The sequence below is a fragment of the Sardina pilchardus genome, chromosome 14 (assembly GCF_963854185.1).
Source record: "Sardina pilchardus chromosome 14, fSarPil1.1, whole genome shotgun sequence".
NCBI classification, from domain to species: Eukaryota; Metazoa; Chordata; class Actinopteri; order Clupeiformes; family Clupeidae; genus Sardina; species Sardina pilchardus.
Genome location: NC_085007.1, coordinates 16,271,724 through 16,288,193, shown reverse-complemented (window position 1 = coordinate 16,288,193; position 16,470 = coordinate 16,271,724). Strand labels below are relative to the sequence as shown.

General features: G+C 43.4%; 1 protein-coding gene across 1 annotated transcript in view; it reads right to left on the bottom strand.

Annotated features, from left to right (window-relative positions):
• The window catches only part of slc27a6 (solute carrier family 27 member 6), a 35,827-nt gene that overhangs the window by 2,693 nt on the left and 16,664 nt on the right, over window positions 1-16,470 (bottom strand). The window contains exons 6-9 of the mRNA XM_062553443.1: window positions 11,406-11,496; window positions 8,385-8,583; window positions 8,079-8,176; window positions 7,500-7,630 (exon numbers count right to left, since the gene is read on the bottom strand). Of these exons, the coding sequence (XP_062409427.1) occupies window positions 7,500-7,630; window positions 8,079-8,176; window positions 8,385-8,583; window positions 11,406-11,496 (519 nt within the window). The remainder of the gene's footprint in view (window positions 1-7,499; window positions 7,631-8,078; window positions 8,177-8,384; window positions 8,584-11,405; window positions 11,497-16,470) is intronic.

Here is a 16,470-nt window from a genome sequence, read left to right as displayed (position 1 = left end):
ATACATTAAATGTAGTATATATTTTGAGGAGCTCTGAAGTGACACATCTGGAAAACAAATACCAGAAACAATCTGCACAGTCACTACACACTATAACCAGCAGTGGGCAGTACAATGCTTAGCCAACATCCCCGCAGAGTCTACTGTAGGTCAGTGAGTGCCTTGTGTTTGCCAAAAGCTTTTTTATTTTATTTTACAGAACACAGCTCAATGCATGACTAAATAAAAAAGTTATTTTAGAAGTTGATTGACAAATAATTTGCGTGCAGACTCCAATGCCCAGAACGGTGCATACTAGGCTCAGAGGTTAGTTTGATGTGTGGGCCTGATGAGTGAGCTCAGTCGTTTTCGCCGTGACCCATGACCAAATTGGCATGATATGAGCTCTGCAGCTCGTTTTGGTGTGTGAGCCACACAGTTGTTTTGACTCTTGGGCCCTGTGGTCACACGGGCCCCAATGTTTATTTGGCACTCAATCAGAACCCTCTTGTTGGCACATGAACTCCATGGATATTTATCATTCACCTTCATCAGAATGCCACAACAAACTCCAACAGTTACTGGCTTTCCACGCTGATGGCATAAAAACCCAAAAATGGCATTTGCCAGAAGGCTACTGGCCTTTATGAATGCTTTACTGTAACAGACTTGGGGCAAGTGCACGTGGCTAACGTGCAGCGGAAATCACAAAGAGAGAACAGAGTGTGATACCAACATTGATAATTCATCATGAAATGGTGCAATGACACAGATGTCAGTGAGTGTTTGTTTTATTTAACATCTAGTGAAACATGAGAGAGGTTGACTTAGCGTTTGGCGATTTTTCAAAGTTTCCTGGAAAGGGTATCACTTTAAACAAATGAATGTACTGAGAAGTTCCTTGTGTGTGCCATGAGCCACTGGTGCACTGGTATTGAATTAGCTAAATGTTTTGCCAAGTTAATTAAAATAGCATTAGGTGTTGCATGTCAGTATTAACAAATTGCGTTGCGCATATCGTGTCAAACTAATTTGAGCCTTTGATCTCAAAATAAGCCTACTAATTAAATGACATCTACAAGAGAGGACAGTCAATGTTGAACTACACTTTGGACTTCATCTATGTGTCAAGAGACATGATTTCTTTAATCCGCATAAGCCATGAATACAAAATTAAAAACTTGTGTATATGTGGTGGTTATGAAAGCTAATTTGTAGACTGCCGTTATTTTAAGGGATTCAGTTGAAATAACAAACAGAAACATATCTTTTTTTACAGAGCATCTTCTCTCTAAAATTAACATATGCCATTACATAGAACGACCAACAGAGGGCGCTGTTGTATAAAATACAGAGTTCAGATCTTGGAGTACCTTCTGTCTGCCAACAACCCGTTTTTATTTTCTACAGCCTAACTCGAAGCACACAAGCCAAAGAGATCATAAACAGTTTTAAATGTTGAGCAAACAGTCTAATAAATCAAATCATGAGAATAATAAAATGTGAAAAGTGTGAAGGACAACAGTGCATACAACTGTTAAGTTTTCTTCATTGTATTTTCATCAATCAGTCAGTATGTTGACCAAGACACTTTTGCCTGAGAGGTTGGGTGCAATGCAGTTACCAGATCTACATGCAATATCCACCAGGGGCCAATTCCAGCCATATTTACTTATTGATTTAGTTCAAGATATGTTCTTCATAAAAAGAGTTAAGTGCTTTTTAATTGGCCCAACCAAGTTTTCCATTATTACACAAGCAAAAGACAATCTAACATGGTGTTTACAGCAGGAAGTGACACAATTAAGATTTAGCAGTGCACATACTGCACATGTATATAGCACTTCAGGGAAGCTCCGCACATCACTTCAGCAACAGAGATTCACCATCACTAAAGTCAGCTGCAGAGACACAGGCCCCATAACTTATACTGGGTTATCCACAGGCTCATTCAAGTGTTGAATGATTTGTCACCCTTCCGATTTTGAGTCAGCCATCTGATCTATCACTGATCTATAAAGAACCCTGTGTTCTTTATAGATCAGTGGTTCAGACTGAGAGTACTGGAATCGGAATTTATGATTGTTATGATTCATAAGTAGTTTATGTCCTTATTTATTTTTGTTTCTTAATATGTGTCCTTATGTTTACAGTCAGAATTATAGTTGGAGAGAATAATTCAACTAAAGTTAGTTGTGTGTCTCTGTTATGTGTTCTTCCATTGAAGTAATTCCATTCCTCTACTGTCCCTGAGTATATCAATCAATCAAATCAAATATTGCTTTATTGGCATGAATGTGTCAAGTCATTGTTGCCAAAGCTACAAGTATAACATGTTAATAATCAACTTTACATTAGTAAGGGGATAAAAATATCTGTGTGTGACTATTGATATGTCAGTGCCCACGTGTGCCGTGCTTATCACCCCCTGCACTCTGACCTCCAGTCTGTGGTTTGAATGCGCGAGACATGGCGAGTGTTTTAGCGCAGGACACCGCACAGTCACACAGAGACAAGTCTACCACCCCCCATGAGCCCTACAGGCCTAGTGGTTACACCTTTTCTGAGACGTTTCCCTGCGCTCGTGTTTGGTGTGTCTGTCTGGGCATGCTGCTGTGCTTCAAGACACTCAGTCTCAACGCAACAGTGGAACAACAAGGGTGTCCCCAAGAGACAGCATCTTATCCTGGATTCCCGACAAATTTGGAAGTCGAGACTTTCCATCCATTTCTATAGGAAAAGTACAATGGAACGATACTCAAAGTTGGAATTCCTACTCAAGAAGGAGCGTATTCCGCCTACCCTGACTCTAAAGTCGGAGCTAAATTTCAGGTTGGAAACGCGTTCCGAGTTGGGATGGAGCGTCCATCGTGCGCCCTTGTGTCCCCCCTTTGACCTGAATGCTTCCTGTCTTGCCCTGCTCAGCACACCTGAATGGGTCCATCAGTGGCACTTTTGAGTTGCCTAGTCTTATGTACAGTAGCCAATCAGGAGCATTATGTTTACAATGACTGAAATCAGGCGGGAAAGGAGAAGACAGACTGATGGTTACGTAAGGCTTCAGAGACAAAATGGAGGATCCACTCTGCTCTTCTACCTTGTCTTCTATAGTACCCACATGGTAAATGCTTTATCAGTCATGAACGGTGGTCACGTATCTAGACTCTTTCAGAGTAACCACAGGTCTCTGGTCAGCTCTGAACCTAGTCCAATAATGATTATGGAGAATGGCAACACTTATCGGCAGACAGACTTCACGGATGTTATTTTTTTGGATATAAACCAAATCTCCCAGTGGCAGATAATAAAGGGTGGAGTCAGGACAGTAAACCTGCCATAGCATAGTTTGCCCCATGTTGTCTCACTAGATCTATTATGCTTTTGTTTGAGCAGTGGTTCGCTTCAAAGCCTGCGCTGTGGCACAGTGAAGAGTTTTAAAACAACAACCTGTCTCTAGCATTGACAGCATAACATAGGCCTAGTTAAGTGTTTCTGACCACATCTGTTAAGTTTAATGTAAGTTCATTTGATTTAGAGGCCAACATACAGTAATGTTTGGCTTTGGCTTTGTTCGACTTTGGACATCAGGCTGAAGAAGATTTCATGTGTTTTCAGTCTCACTGATGGGATCTCTGGCTGGTTGGAGTATGAAGGCCATAGCTGCATTGTTTGGCTAATCTGCACACTGCAGATGTACTGTACACCTGAAAGAAACATTCCGTGCTCCCATTCCATCAACAGCTAGACTCACCAGGTATAGTGTTTAGTGCGAGAGTAAAAACAAATAACTAATTGAAATAATAACTGTATAAATGATGCCCCTTCCTCAGCAAGCACAGCTGTATAACGCTGAGAATGGAGTGGGTTAGAATAGAATAGAATAGAATATATACTTTTTTGATCCCGTGAGGGAAATTCAGTTCTCTGCATTTAACCCAATTTAACCGAATTAGTGAACACACAGCACACAGTGAAGTGAATCACACAACCCAGAGCAGTGAGCTGCCTGCCCAACCAGCGGCGCTCGGGGAGCAGTGAGGGGTTAGGTGCCTTGCTCAAGGGCACTTCAGCCGTGGACTGGTCGGGGATCAAACCGGCAACCTTCAGGTTACAAGCCCGAAGCCCTAACCAGTAGGCCATGGCTGCCCCAATTCCATTCTTACTGTTTCCACCTCTGGGTTATCCTGAGGTGGAAACAGTAAGAAGGACATCAACAACTGATTGACCTCTGCCTGACTTCTTTGCAGGGAAAAGGTAGAGCGATGTCAAGATAAGGTTACGCTGACTTTTGAGGAAAAAAACAAAACCTGTAGGGGCCGTGACACATCTGCGTGCGTCAGACAACCACAGATATTCAGCAGCTTCGGTACTGAGCGTGTCTGTTCCGTAATTAATTGAGAGGCTCCCTGGACGCTCACAGCCTCCCAGCTGGAGTTCAGACACCCAAACAAGCCTTTTGAAGTTAGCTGAAAGGTCATAACTAAACCGCACGATCGTGTCAAAAGTTCAGACACATTAACATTCGCCAATTGAGGTTACTTGAAGTGTCACAGCCAAGCAACTCATTTTAGTCAAATGTTCAGACACCCAAATATTTTTCCATTCCCTCGGCATGATGGGGATACTAATTGCCAGCATTTCACCTCAATAAGTGAGGCACGCATGCTGCACTGGGGATAGAGGCTCAGCCTCATCCATGCCTCCAGGCACCACTTTACTCATGCGCCGCTATGGATCTGATCCAACCCACATGAGATGCAAAGCACCGGTACCGACCCTCCCGTCATTCACCGCACTCCCCTGTGGGCGCTAGCCGCCATTATCTGTTGTGGGCATGACCAGACATGGGGAGAACTGGTGGGTGCACTTGTAGCCTCTGAGTGGTACACGCACATGTCTCAAAGTCTGCACGCTAGCGTGCTGTCAAACATCAAATGCCATTAACAAACGGGGGTTCATATGACTTGATAAGGTGTGTTTCATCATGAGAGCAATGGAAGTTCAAAATGGAGACATTCCTTCAAAGCCTAACTATAGAACTTCAGCAAAGTTTACAAAACCATAAAAATGATGATTAGCGCACTACAAAGTTCTCAAAAAATTATATGCTACGTCACTATTACTATTTGCTTGAATACATTTCATCTGGAACAAACACTGTGAATCACTATCAAATGTTACTTTAAAAGCACTGTGCACGGTAACAAAAACAAGTCATATCTACAGGCAAACCACAGCTATCCTCATTTTCACTTGTGCCATATCGTATAATTAAAGTGTACTGACAGCTCACTTGAAGCTCCATTCAGTACATAACTCAGTAGGTAGACGGGAGACTGCACACCTTGACAGATTAGATGCAATAGACGCAGGTGCAGCTATTTTGCGAAACCTCAAAAGAACCTCAATACTGCCGGTTTATTGATAAACTGATGTTTTTCTGTTACTTACAGCTTACTAACATTTCTGACCTTAACATCCATTTAGGCTGCCTGTTTATTTAATACATGTCTGGACAACTGTAAATGATTTCTTTAGTAGCAGACTTGGGGTTACTAAAGGTTAACTGATTCATCAGACCGTGCTGGACAAAGATGAACACAGAGTAACATGTTGATGCCAATATGTGGTAGGCTAGCCTACATTCACTTGGCTAGTAGGATGCCAACAGCCATGCTGAAACAGGACTGTCCTTGGACAAATGCAGTGCTTGTTAATCCTTCCTCCCACATGCAACAAAAAAGACTGTAACCACAATGTTCTTTATATTAGCAATCTGTTTCAGTTTTATCTGATGTGAACTAGGCTGTCAGAAAACTATGATGGTCACACTCACACAATATGTTTTTTTATTACAGCACATGAAACAATTAAAGTTGGAGTTGCCTGGGACTTTAGCAGTGGATTTTATCTAAAGTGACACAGATACACACTGGAAGAGTAGGGAATCAAGGCCGAACCCAGGCCGAACCCAGGCCGACCCCAAGCCGAACCCAGGCCGACATTACCACTGCTCTACTACGGCTGCGTCATTAAACCACTTCAGGAGTTTCACTATCCGAAATTTGCCAGATAAATAAATGTGGGAGTGCTTGGTGTAGGTCACTAGACAGGGTCCTGACGAGCTTCTCGTGAGCACGGTGGCTCTGCGTGAGTGCGTGACTGAAGTGCATCATGGGATCGCGCCGGGCGATAACTGCGCTGGCAGGCGTCAGCCCGGAGTGACGACCGCGGGCACCCGTGAAGCTTAATGCGAGATCGTGTCTGACCTGCTGCGGAGGCCAGGCAAGATGCCAGACGACGGATAATTGCGGCGCGAATAAGGGGACCAGACTGGTCCTGAGCTATGAGAATATTGCAATTTAAGTAGCGATTATAGTTAACGGAGATGGCATTTTGGGCAAGGTTGCTGGGCCGGGATCCTGAAGTGCCCCGCTGGATCACACAAAATAGGCTGTGCTGGCAGCATTTGGTAAGATCTCTGTGAGCACCCCAACAAAGCCAATCATGTAGTGACCCCTGGCCAGGACCCTGCGACAGTGAAAGTAAGTCTGTTCGAATGAGATTTCTGAAGTGGGGAAGGTTCGACCTGATGTAATTGTTAAACTCGGAGGACCACCGGCCTTGGGTTTTGAGGGCGAGATCTGGCAGGCTATGTTGGCCGCGCCCTTACTGATAGAGTGGGCGAAATAACTAGTGGCAGAATACCAGATTGAATCAAAGAGCGGATGACTGGCTGGCCGTCATCTCTAGTGAAGAGCGGGTCGGCCGGAAAGCAAAGGAGCAGCATGCGATGTGGTTAGCTAAAGATTGATAGGGTTGAAGTGGCGGAACAAGATGTTCATGTGGTCGATGATTAATTGTCACGGAGTGCCTTGCGGGGATAGAGTGTACTCTGCAGGTAGGAGTCAAGCATCCCAAAAAATGCAACCAAATGCAACCCTGGCTAGGGCAAGGTAGGCTAATAGGTAAGGTGATTTGAAAGGTATCAAGAACCCTGGCAGGGTATTTGAGCAAGTACTCTGCCCAGATAGCAAACACTCTGACTGTGGTATGGCAAGCGTTTGGAATGCCTGTTTGAGCCAAATTTGGACCATAAGGAGTTTGCTATCTGGGTGGTAGACCGTTATTGCTGCAATGTAATCTAAATATGTAACGGTATGTACCAATTCCGATAGCGCTGGAAGAAGCTTGAAACAATGAGCGTTACCTAAAATGTGCACGTGTAAAAATCAATAATGTTATGAGGGGAAACGTAGACATTATATCACGTACACATGCTCAGAAAATGAGGTTAAAGGTTGCGAGCGAGCGAGAACAAACGCTACAGTAGCACCGGCAGGTGGGCCTTGACTAAGCAAACGGTTTTCTAGGAAGCGAAGGCGGGGCAAAGTTTTGTCACGTTCCTCTCGAACTTCCGTTTGCAACGACATTATGATTCAGTGTTTTTTTGTGTAAACTGGCATCATTGGCTTGTGCAATGTTCACTGCCACGCATTTCTGTGCTGACTGCCACATACCTGTAGTCTTATGAACAGAGGGCGCGCATAGGTCGGCAGGTCCCTGACCGCATGGTCGAACAGCTTCTTTCCGTCAAACTTGAAGTCAGGTCTTACAATGATGGCAGCCATTCCCGCTTTTCCCTCATTTCCTGTGGACAAGAATCAAAGTGCCTTTTTATTTCCTGTTGCGACCATATAACAAACGTGTCTATAAGTCTCTTTGGAATAGTGTTACTGGTATGGTGACACATGCAACATTAATGTATAATGTCAAGAACTGGGGATTATTCCAAGCACATGGTTTAGTGACAAACCTGGTTAAGATAACTCAGAGTTAGTAGCAAACCTCCTAATAGAAGAGTCATATTGATTTTGTCTGTTTGGAGATTGAAACCATAGGTCTCTTTTATTAGGGGGTATACCTCTTACTCTGAGTTGACTTAACCAGATTTGTCACGTTCTGTACTTGGAATATCCCGCAGGAGACCTGAAAAGTAAATATCATTCTGCCGATCAATAAGCCAAGCAACATGGGCACAGGCCATTGACTTTTGACAAATATTTGATTGATGCTGATGCCGTCAGAACATACAGTACCTGGAACCTCCACCCCATAGACATTGGCCTCCTGAATGAAGTCCACCAGTCCGAGGATCTCCGTCACCTCAGTTGTGGCCACGTTCTCACCCTTCCACCTGAAAACAAACATCAGCTTACCACACATACGATTCAAATACAAGTTACTGTGCAAACATGGCCCACGAGTCCCGTGAAGAGATGGTGGTCCAAGTGCAGACATTACTTAAATAACGAAAGCTACCACCAAAACAATCAACAAGAAATCACAAGTCCGTTATCACTCGGAAATAAACGTGCTGGGGTGGGAACATTTGGTTGTTTTACCTGAAGGTGTCCCCAATTCTGTCCTTGAAGGAGATGAAATCCTCATCGTCCTCAACCATGAGGTCCCCCGTGTTAAAGTATGCGTCCCCTTTCGTAAACACATCCCTCAGGATCTTCTTCTCCGTCAGCTGTTTACTGCCAGCATAGCCAAAGAATGGACTTTGGGGGCTTATCTTGGACAGCAGCAGTCCCGATTCACCTACAATAAACGTCAATGTGGCGTATGAGTCCACGGGATCCACAGGCAAACATTTCATCCGGAGCACTGACCTGAGGAACACTATGTTCTAAAGAGCATCACTTTTTCAGCCATATGTGTGCAATCTAATAGCTTCTGAATAGCAGATTTTGGAATCATAACACTGCCATTCACTATGTAGACTCAAATAAAAATCATTACACAGAGTTAACTCTAAAATCAAATCAAGTGCATTGTCAAGAGAAAAGACACGGAGAGCCATTATAGCTAATCAAACACTTTGTGACTTACAGGAACATTTAGGTCATTTAATCATTTACCATTTATGCATTCAGCTGACACTTTTACACAAAACAACTTGCAAATGAGGGTTACTGTTCAAGCTACAGTACATCACACAAAGAGGTTTCAGGACTACTACTCTGTAAACACCACAAGACAACATGGGCAATACCGGTGGTTAAAAGGCGGGTATAACCTCCTAAGGCCCAAGCTGTTTTTTGACATGCAATTTTTATTTCACTATGCTTTTTGGGCTTATTTGAACCTAATTAGAATAAAAACTAAGCATCATCTTTTGATATGATGTACTTTTAGAGAAAAATGATGTCCACATATGTGGACGCTGGGTCCGAACTTCCATAAAACACAAGCATGTAATAGAATGAAAAACTCTTTTTTTTCACATTGAACCCAGCAGATCTTCCCTGACTGCTTTTGCATGAATCAATGTGCATGAACACATGCACAATTTTTTTTTTAACATGTTTTGAATAATTGGGGGGGGGGGGGGGGGTGCGGGCTCAGTGTGCTGTGTGTGGGGCAGTGGCATACTGATGATCCAGAGGGTGGTGGGCAGTGTGTTGTATGTATGTGGCTAATAAGACGCTGGTAGGGGCAGTGTGTGTGTGTGTGTGGGGGGGGGGGGGGGGGGGGGTTGGCCAGTGTGCTGTGTATGTGGGGCAGTGTCAGATTATCCGGAGGGTGGTGGGCAGTGTGTTGTATGCATGTGGCTAATAAGGCACTGGTAAGGGGCAGTGTGTGTGTGTGTGATGGGGGGGTTGGCCAGGGGCAGGGGCAAGTGCAAAAAGCATTTGGGGGGTGGGGGTGGTAAGAGTAAGCTGCAGGGGGTGAATGATGTATGTGTGTGGGGGGGGGACACCAAGGGACAGAAGAAATCTTGGGCAGATCCACGGCTCAAGGGGCCAACCCAACTACCTGGGGTCGAGCTAGTAGAGGGAGCCTGTAAGTGTGTGTGTTGGTGGGGGGGGGGGGGAGTGGGGGGACAGTGTCATGTGTGTGTGGGGCAGTGGCATACTGATGATCCAGAGGGTGGTGGGCAGTGTGTTGTATGTATGTGGCTAATAAGACGCTGGTAAGGGGCAGTGTGTGTGTGTGTGTGTGATGGGGGGTTGGCCAGGGGCAAGTGCAAAAAGCATTTGGGCGGGGGGAGGGGGTGGTGGTAAGAGTAAGCTGCAGGGGGTGAATGATGTATGTGTGTGGGGGGGGGGAGCACCCAGGGACAGAAGAAATCTTGGGCAGATCCACGGCTCAAGGGGCCAACCCAACTACCTGGGGTCGAGCTAGTAGAGGGAGCCTGTAAGTGTGTGTGTTGGTGGGGGGGAGGGGGAGTGGGGGGGCAGTGTCATGTGTGTGTGGGGCAGTGGCATACTGATGATCCAGAGGGTGGTGGGCAGTGTGTTGTATGTATCTGGCTAATAAGACGCTGGTAAGGGGCAGTGTGTGTGTGTGTGATGGGGGGGTTGGCCAGTGTGCTGTGTATGTGGGGCAGTGGCAGATTATCCGGAGGGTGGTGGGCAGTGTGTTGTATGTATGTGGCTAATAAGGCACTGGTAAGGGGCAGTGTGTGTGTGTGTGTGTGTGTGTGTGTGTGTGTGATGGGGGGTTGGCCAGGGGCAGGGGCAAGTGCAAAAAGCATTTGGGGGGGGGGGGGGTGTTAGCCAGTGTGCTGTGTATGTGGGGCAGTGTCATATGATGATACAGTGGTTTGGTGGGCTGTATGTTGTCTGTAAGCAGTGTGGCTTCCTATGATGCAGTGAAGTAGGGGGAGTTAGGTGAAGGTGGGGTAGGACGGCAGTCGTGTGTGTGTGTGTGTGTGTGTGTGTGTGTGTGTGAAAAGTTGAGAAGTATTGTAAGTGTAGTGGATTGCATGGAAAAGTGTGGTATATGTGAATTGCAATCAGGTGTGTTTGTGTGGGGTGGGGTGGGGTGGGGGGCAGTGTGCTGTGTGTGGGGGGCAGTGGCATACTGATGATCCAGAGGGTTTACCGAAATTTTTAACCCAACTAATCTATGTATGTATATGTGTTTAGTTGTTGAATTGTTATTTATTACATTTAGACAATGTACAGCTTTTAGCTACACCAGAAAAACTTTTTTTCAATTTTTTTTTCTAGGAACTTCAGTCCCTGCGTACACATACGTGTACGTCATGTTTAGCGACATGCTAAGTTCTTATTTTACAGTTTTTTTTCCGAATTTTTTTGTCATGACTAATGTTCAACGCTTCTTTAAATACCTAAATAAGAATAAGCTATAAAATAATACAGGATTTTTTACCTGGAAGATGTTTGTGTATGGAGCGGCCACTTGAATTTTCGCTTGTGTTTGCCGCCATTTTGTTTTTTTACCGTAGTATGTTAGACACTTCTGACATCACCAGATGGAAGCATAAGTGCCCCTGTACGTGTCCAAAGCATCCCCAATACAGTAGTGAACACGATTGTGGACATTTGAGCTAAAATGTTCTGTCCACGTATGTTGCCGCTAAGCCCTAAGAGGTTAAAGGAGCGTAACCTCACCTCTCCTGACTGGTTCACAGAAGCCTTGCCTGTTCCTCATTGGTTCGTCTCTCACCATGTCGTACTTTACCAGCACATACTTGAACAGGAGCTATAGAGCAAGGGGAGGACAGCATGTAGACTCATGTCAGTTTGACAGAAGTTACTGTAGGTCATTCAGAGGTCAACCCATCAACCCTCAAAGAGCTGCGGCAGCAACGATGCCACGGGGCTGTGAGTGTGTAATTGTGTGGGCACATAGTGAATCGTGAATGTTATTCTGTGGGTACATCGTGAGTAAGTGGTTACTATCTCGTCATAAACACCTGAGACAATTCTGGCTGAGTCTCATGGGTTCAAGCACTTAATCAGGTTACTCATAGCTGCTGCATGAGTAGAGTCACATGAACAAAACAATGACATAACTTATGACCAAAAAAAAAACAACAACAACAACAAACAAATAGAACCTTTAAAAAGCTTTTAAAATTACATTAGCTGGAGGAGCATGTTATCTTTGTAGGAAGGGAACAGGGTTTCACTTAAAAGACTGCGAAGAGTAGAAATAAACACCAGACATCAAGGTGTCAAGGCGACACTGACGCTACTCGAATTGCACTACAAGCCAACGCCTCCATCTCAAGAAACAAACGCTTGGCAAACATGGCAGTGGAGTGCAGAGAAAAGTGTCTGTGGTATGAATGGTATGTGTTGCTTTGGGTTTATTTCTCTTGGGGCTTGTAGCCATGATACGTCCATATTGGTTCTCAGTGTGTTTGGTGCAGGGAGCAACAGAGGCTTACAAACAGGAGTCTGATAGCAGCACATGTCCACATCCAATTCCTGGAATCATAAATCAGATTTAGCGCTGCTTGGGAAGAAAATAAAGTGGAGCCTGCAAACCTTCAGTCCCTGGATGCCGTTTCTCTGTTTAGGAGTAGAGGCCTACTACTTGGAATACCTAGAATTCCAAAGTGCTACTACACATAGACTACTACTATATATACACAGACACACACCCACCCTCCCACACAGATACACACCCACATCCACACACACACACACACACACACACACACACCACACACACACACACACACACACACACACACACACACACACACACACACACACACACACACACACAGAACAGCATCACTGAGAAATAAGCATAAGGCCAAGCTTACAGTGTACAGTTACAGTACATAACAAAATCAAAGAGACTTGAATTAAAGCGGGAGTGCTGGTATGCACTCCCTTGTGTCAAAAAGGGAAAAGTAAGTTAATAACCTAACCTTTCTCCTTGTGACTAAAACCCTTTAGCCCGCAAACAAATCTGAGATTTTCTAACACACACATTTCTAGGAACTCTTTTCGAGGAAAAAGTTAGGGATTTTGGTACATGTTTAAGCTTGTGGTGAACCAAAAAAAAAGTAAACACAGATCAGACATAATCTTTCCTTTCTGCCACAGAATGAATTTTGTAGCTCAACAGAATTTCTATGGAGATGTATTAGTACTGTAGGTTATTCAGGCAATGTCCCCAAAATACACTGTAATGCTCATTTTCAGACCTTTTAACCATTCCTGGCACCAGAGAGGGTAGTCTGACAGTAAACATATTTTTTCCTAGCAGAACTGAGGACATTCTTAGTTTATTAATTTTTTTCTCATTAAAGGGACACTTCACCGATTAGCATTAAGCTTTGTATCTTCAGAAAACGATTCATGTTTTTGAATGGTCGTGCGTCATTCCCTCAGTTTGCCTTGAGATGGGAGAAATACGGATTTCAATGAAACCTATGAATAGGACTTCCTGCTTTCAATGATGTAAAATGATGATTTTTACATTATTGAAAGCAGGAAGTCCAACATTGAAATCCGTATTTCTCCCATCTCAAGGCAAACTGAGGGAATGATGCACGACCATTCAAAAACATGACTGGTTTTCTAAGGATACAAAGCTTAATGCTAATCGGTGAAGTGTCCCTTTAAGGGTATACAGTGGAATGATGTGCCTGATTTACCACCCTTCTGTGCCACCACCTGCCCCCCACAGAGGGTCAGTTTTCCTAGAACGCTTCCTATATCTAGCACTCGGGTCTTTCTTATTTACTTCAGCACCAGCGGTGGGAGGCATTCCTTACAAGACTCTAGTGGTAGCACTGGCAATTAAAATATAATTTACTTTAACTGAAAGCCCATTTGGGATGCTCTTCTTAAGGAATCCCTCAATTCAACATTTAATTTGATACTCAATTGGTCGCCAAGAGGGATCAAAAAGCCAATAGTGTACAGAGAGTTCATTAACAGACGCTGTATCTTTCCATACGTCCCAATGAATTAGTAAAACTGGCAGGTTGCACAGAGCCCAGAGTACACACTGTATAGCATCATCATGGTAGGCCATAGCATTATAAAACTAGAAAAGCACTCCGAGAGCAGAGCGCAGACCTCCGCCAAGCGAGAACATAACCGCCTCCTGGATCCAGGTGGTGATCCGGATCACTCACAAAATGTAATGGCTTCTCCTTGGGTCATTTCAGACCTTTAATTAAGATCCATTCATATAACTTTTCGACTTATCTTGCTAACAAACAGACAAACAAACAAATATACAAACAAACCCCGATGAAAACCTAACCTCCTTGGTGGAGGTAACAATGCAATGTGATATTTAAACGAACACACCAACTTTTTGGAAAATTTGGAGGTGGGTTAGACCAGTTAGCCTATAGCCCTACATGTCGCTAAAAGGGTTAAGCGTTAAGAGGGTCTAACCCACTTGCAGTGAATTATGCTAAGCTAGGCTAACAATGTCAGACTAGGTTATTGCACGCACAGTGAAGAGAAGATTATGCATACCCTTATCTAACTCTGTGGTGTATGGCAAATAAGCATATTTGCCAAAAAGTATGCCATGTTTCTTTAATGCATGTTTGTTTACATAGGCTTTTTCAAAACGTGTCGCAAGGTGAAGTGAGAGACATATGGACGAAGTACTAAAGAGTTACAAAACACGTTATGAGCATGACATGGCACTGACAGACATGGACTGCACTGATCTCCTGTCCAGACGGAGATGCTTAAGTGATTAAGTCCTACTGTCTTAGTGTGTTAACAGCATCTGAGTCATTACACTCAGACCAAACTAAAACCCATTCCAGCTCTCATCAAAAACATCATTTTCAATAAAATTACAGGTGAAGTCATAAGAATGCCCATTTAGTAATACGTATTGCTATATTTGTTTAACAGGTACTGTAAGCACATAGAGACTGGCTCAACTATATAGGCTAATAAACTTATCCGTGACACAGTGAACTGCCTTGGTACAAGAGTGCTGTTTGATTTGAAAAGGTTTTGTAATGTTACCCCTAATAGGTCAGGTGCCAAAGGTGCTCTCATGGTTTTATAAATAACTTAAAGGTAGTATTCTTATCTAAGGTAATCCTCCGCAATGCTCTTACAACAGCCTCTTAGGACTGACAGCATGGTGAACGAGAACGTCCTAATCATGTTTTATGTGACCAGGCCTTCTCCACAATGGCAGACGAGCCTAGAGTAATCTACTGGGTGTGCAACTGGAGGGGAGATAAGGCACCACTGTGACTGAATGTGTACTGTACCATACAAAAAAAAACGCATGTATGTTATCAAAGAAAAGTATGCCCTTTATACACTCTGTAAACAACTATATACGTACATTTGTAGATATTTTGTCCTTATTTAAACAGGCAAAGTTCATTTAGGTTCACACCTAAATTGACTTATCTTTGATTGTTGAACTTTGACTGAAGTAAAAATCAGCATGTGAACAACATTTCTAATACAATAACTGACACAAGTAGAGTAATGCAGAGTTTGTAACGCTGCATATATAAGATCACCAGATTCACCACTATTGACTTACATGTAGCTACCACTTAGGTCTGCCTATATCCACATCAAATATGTTTTCCACAGAAATGTATTGAATTCATTCAAAAAGCTTTTGGCTAACTGGAGCCATTATAGACCTTAGGCCTCTCACACGACCTGAACCATTATAAGACCTCCTGTGATGAGCTGATGATGACCCAGGCCACTAAGTCATCTGTGTCAATTCCACAGGCCACCATCAAACTATACTCCCTCTGGGTCCCTTACACAAAGGACTGACAACATGGCCTGCTGGGGGATCTGGAGCTTTCAGTTTCTCATGCCTGCACGCTTGTACAAAGACCTTGGACCTACTTCAACCCGGCTAGTTTTAAAGGACTGTAAAAAAAAGTCACCAAAGTGTGAATGAATTCCCAAAACAAATTTCCACAATTTCCAAAACAAATTCTACATGAAGAACATTATAATAATAAAACTATCTTCATAGATCAAAAAGGTTTACATTCATTTGCATACAACACCCCCCCCCCCCATACACACACCTCCCCAGGAGGACCTCTGAACCAAATCCTGTTAAAGCTATCGTAACAAACTCTCAAACTTCAGTGGCCATGCCAATGCTAATCGACTAATGTTTTGGAATGGTTCCAAGCCATGGGTTCCATCCACCCATCTACTATAATTGAGCTTCAGTCTCAGCAAACCCATATGAACTTGTGTCCCTTACAACAAATCAGCTGAGCTGTAAAACAATTCGAGCTGAAGTTGAATTTTACAATCCATTTCATTTTACAATCTGTTTGTTTTATGTTCATGTTTATATTTACTTCACAAATGCTTTTGTTCAAAGCGACTTACAACAAATAAACATTACATTAGCATTAAAATGGACAGTATCCTCACCACTTATTTTCCAAATCAATAGACAGCTGAAGCAAACTTCTTACAAGTCAAATTTCATGTGACTGCTGAGGCAGAATACCAGGGGTATTCCAAGTATGTAGTCTAGTGTAGACCTCAGAGGCAAGTTAACTCCAAGAAAGTGGTAAACCTCATATAACAAGAGCCCTATGGCATTGTTTAGTTAGGAGAATGAAGCCATTTTGTTATTAACAACTGAACCATTTTCAAGTCTTTCAGGCCTTCATAGCGTAACATTTTACCAAATGCATAATTGATATTGGTAAATGTCATATACATTTGC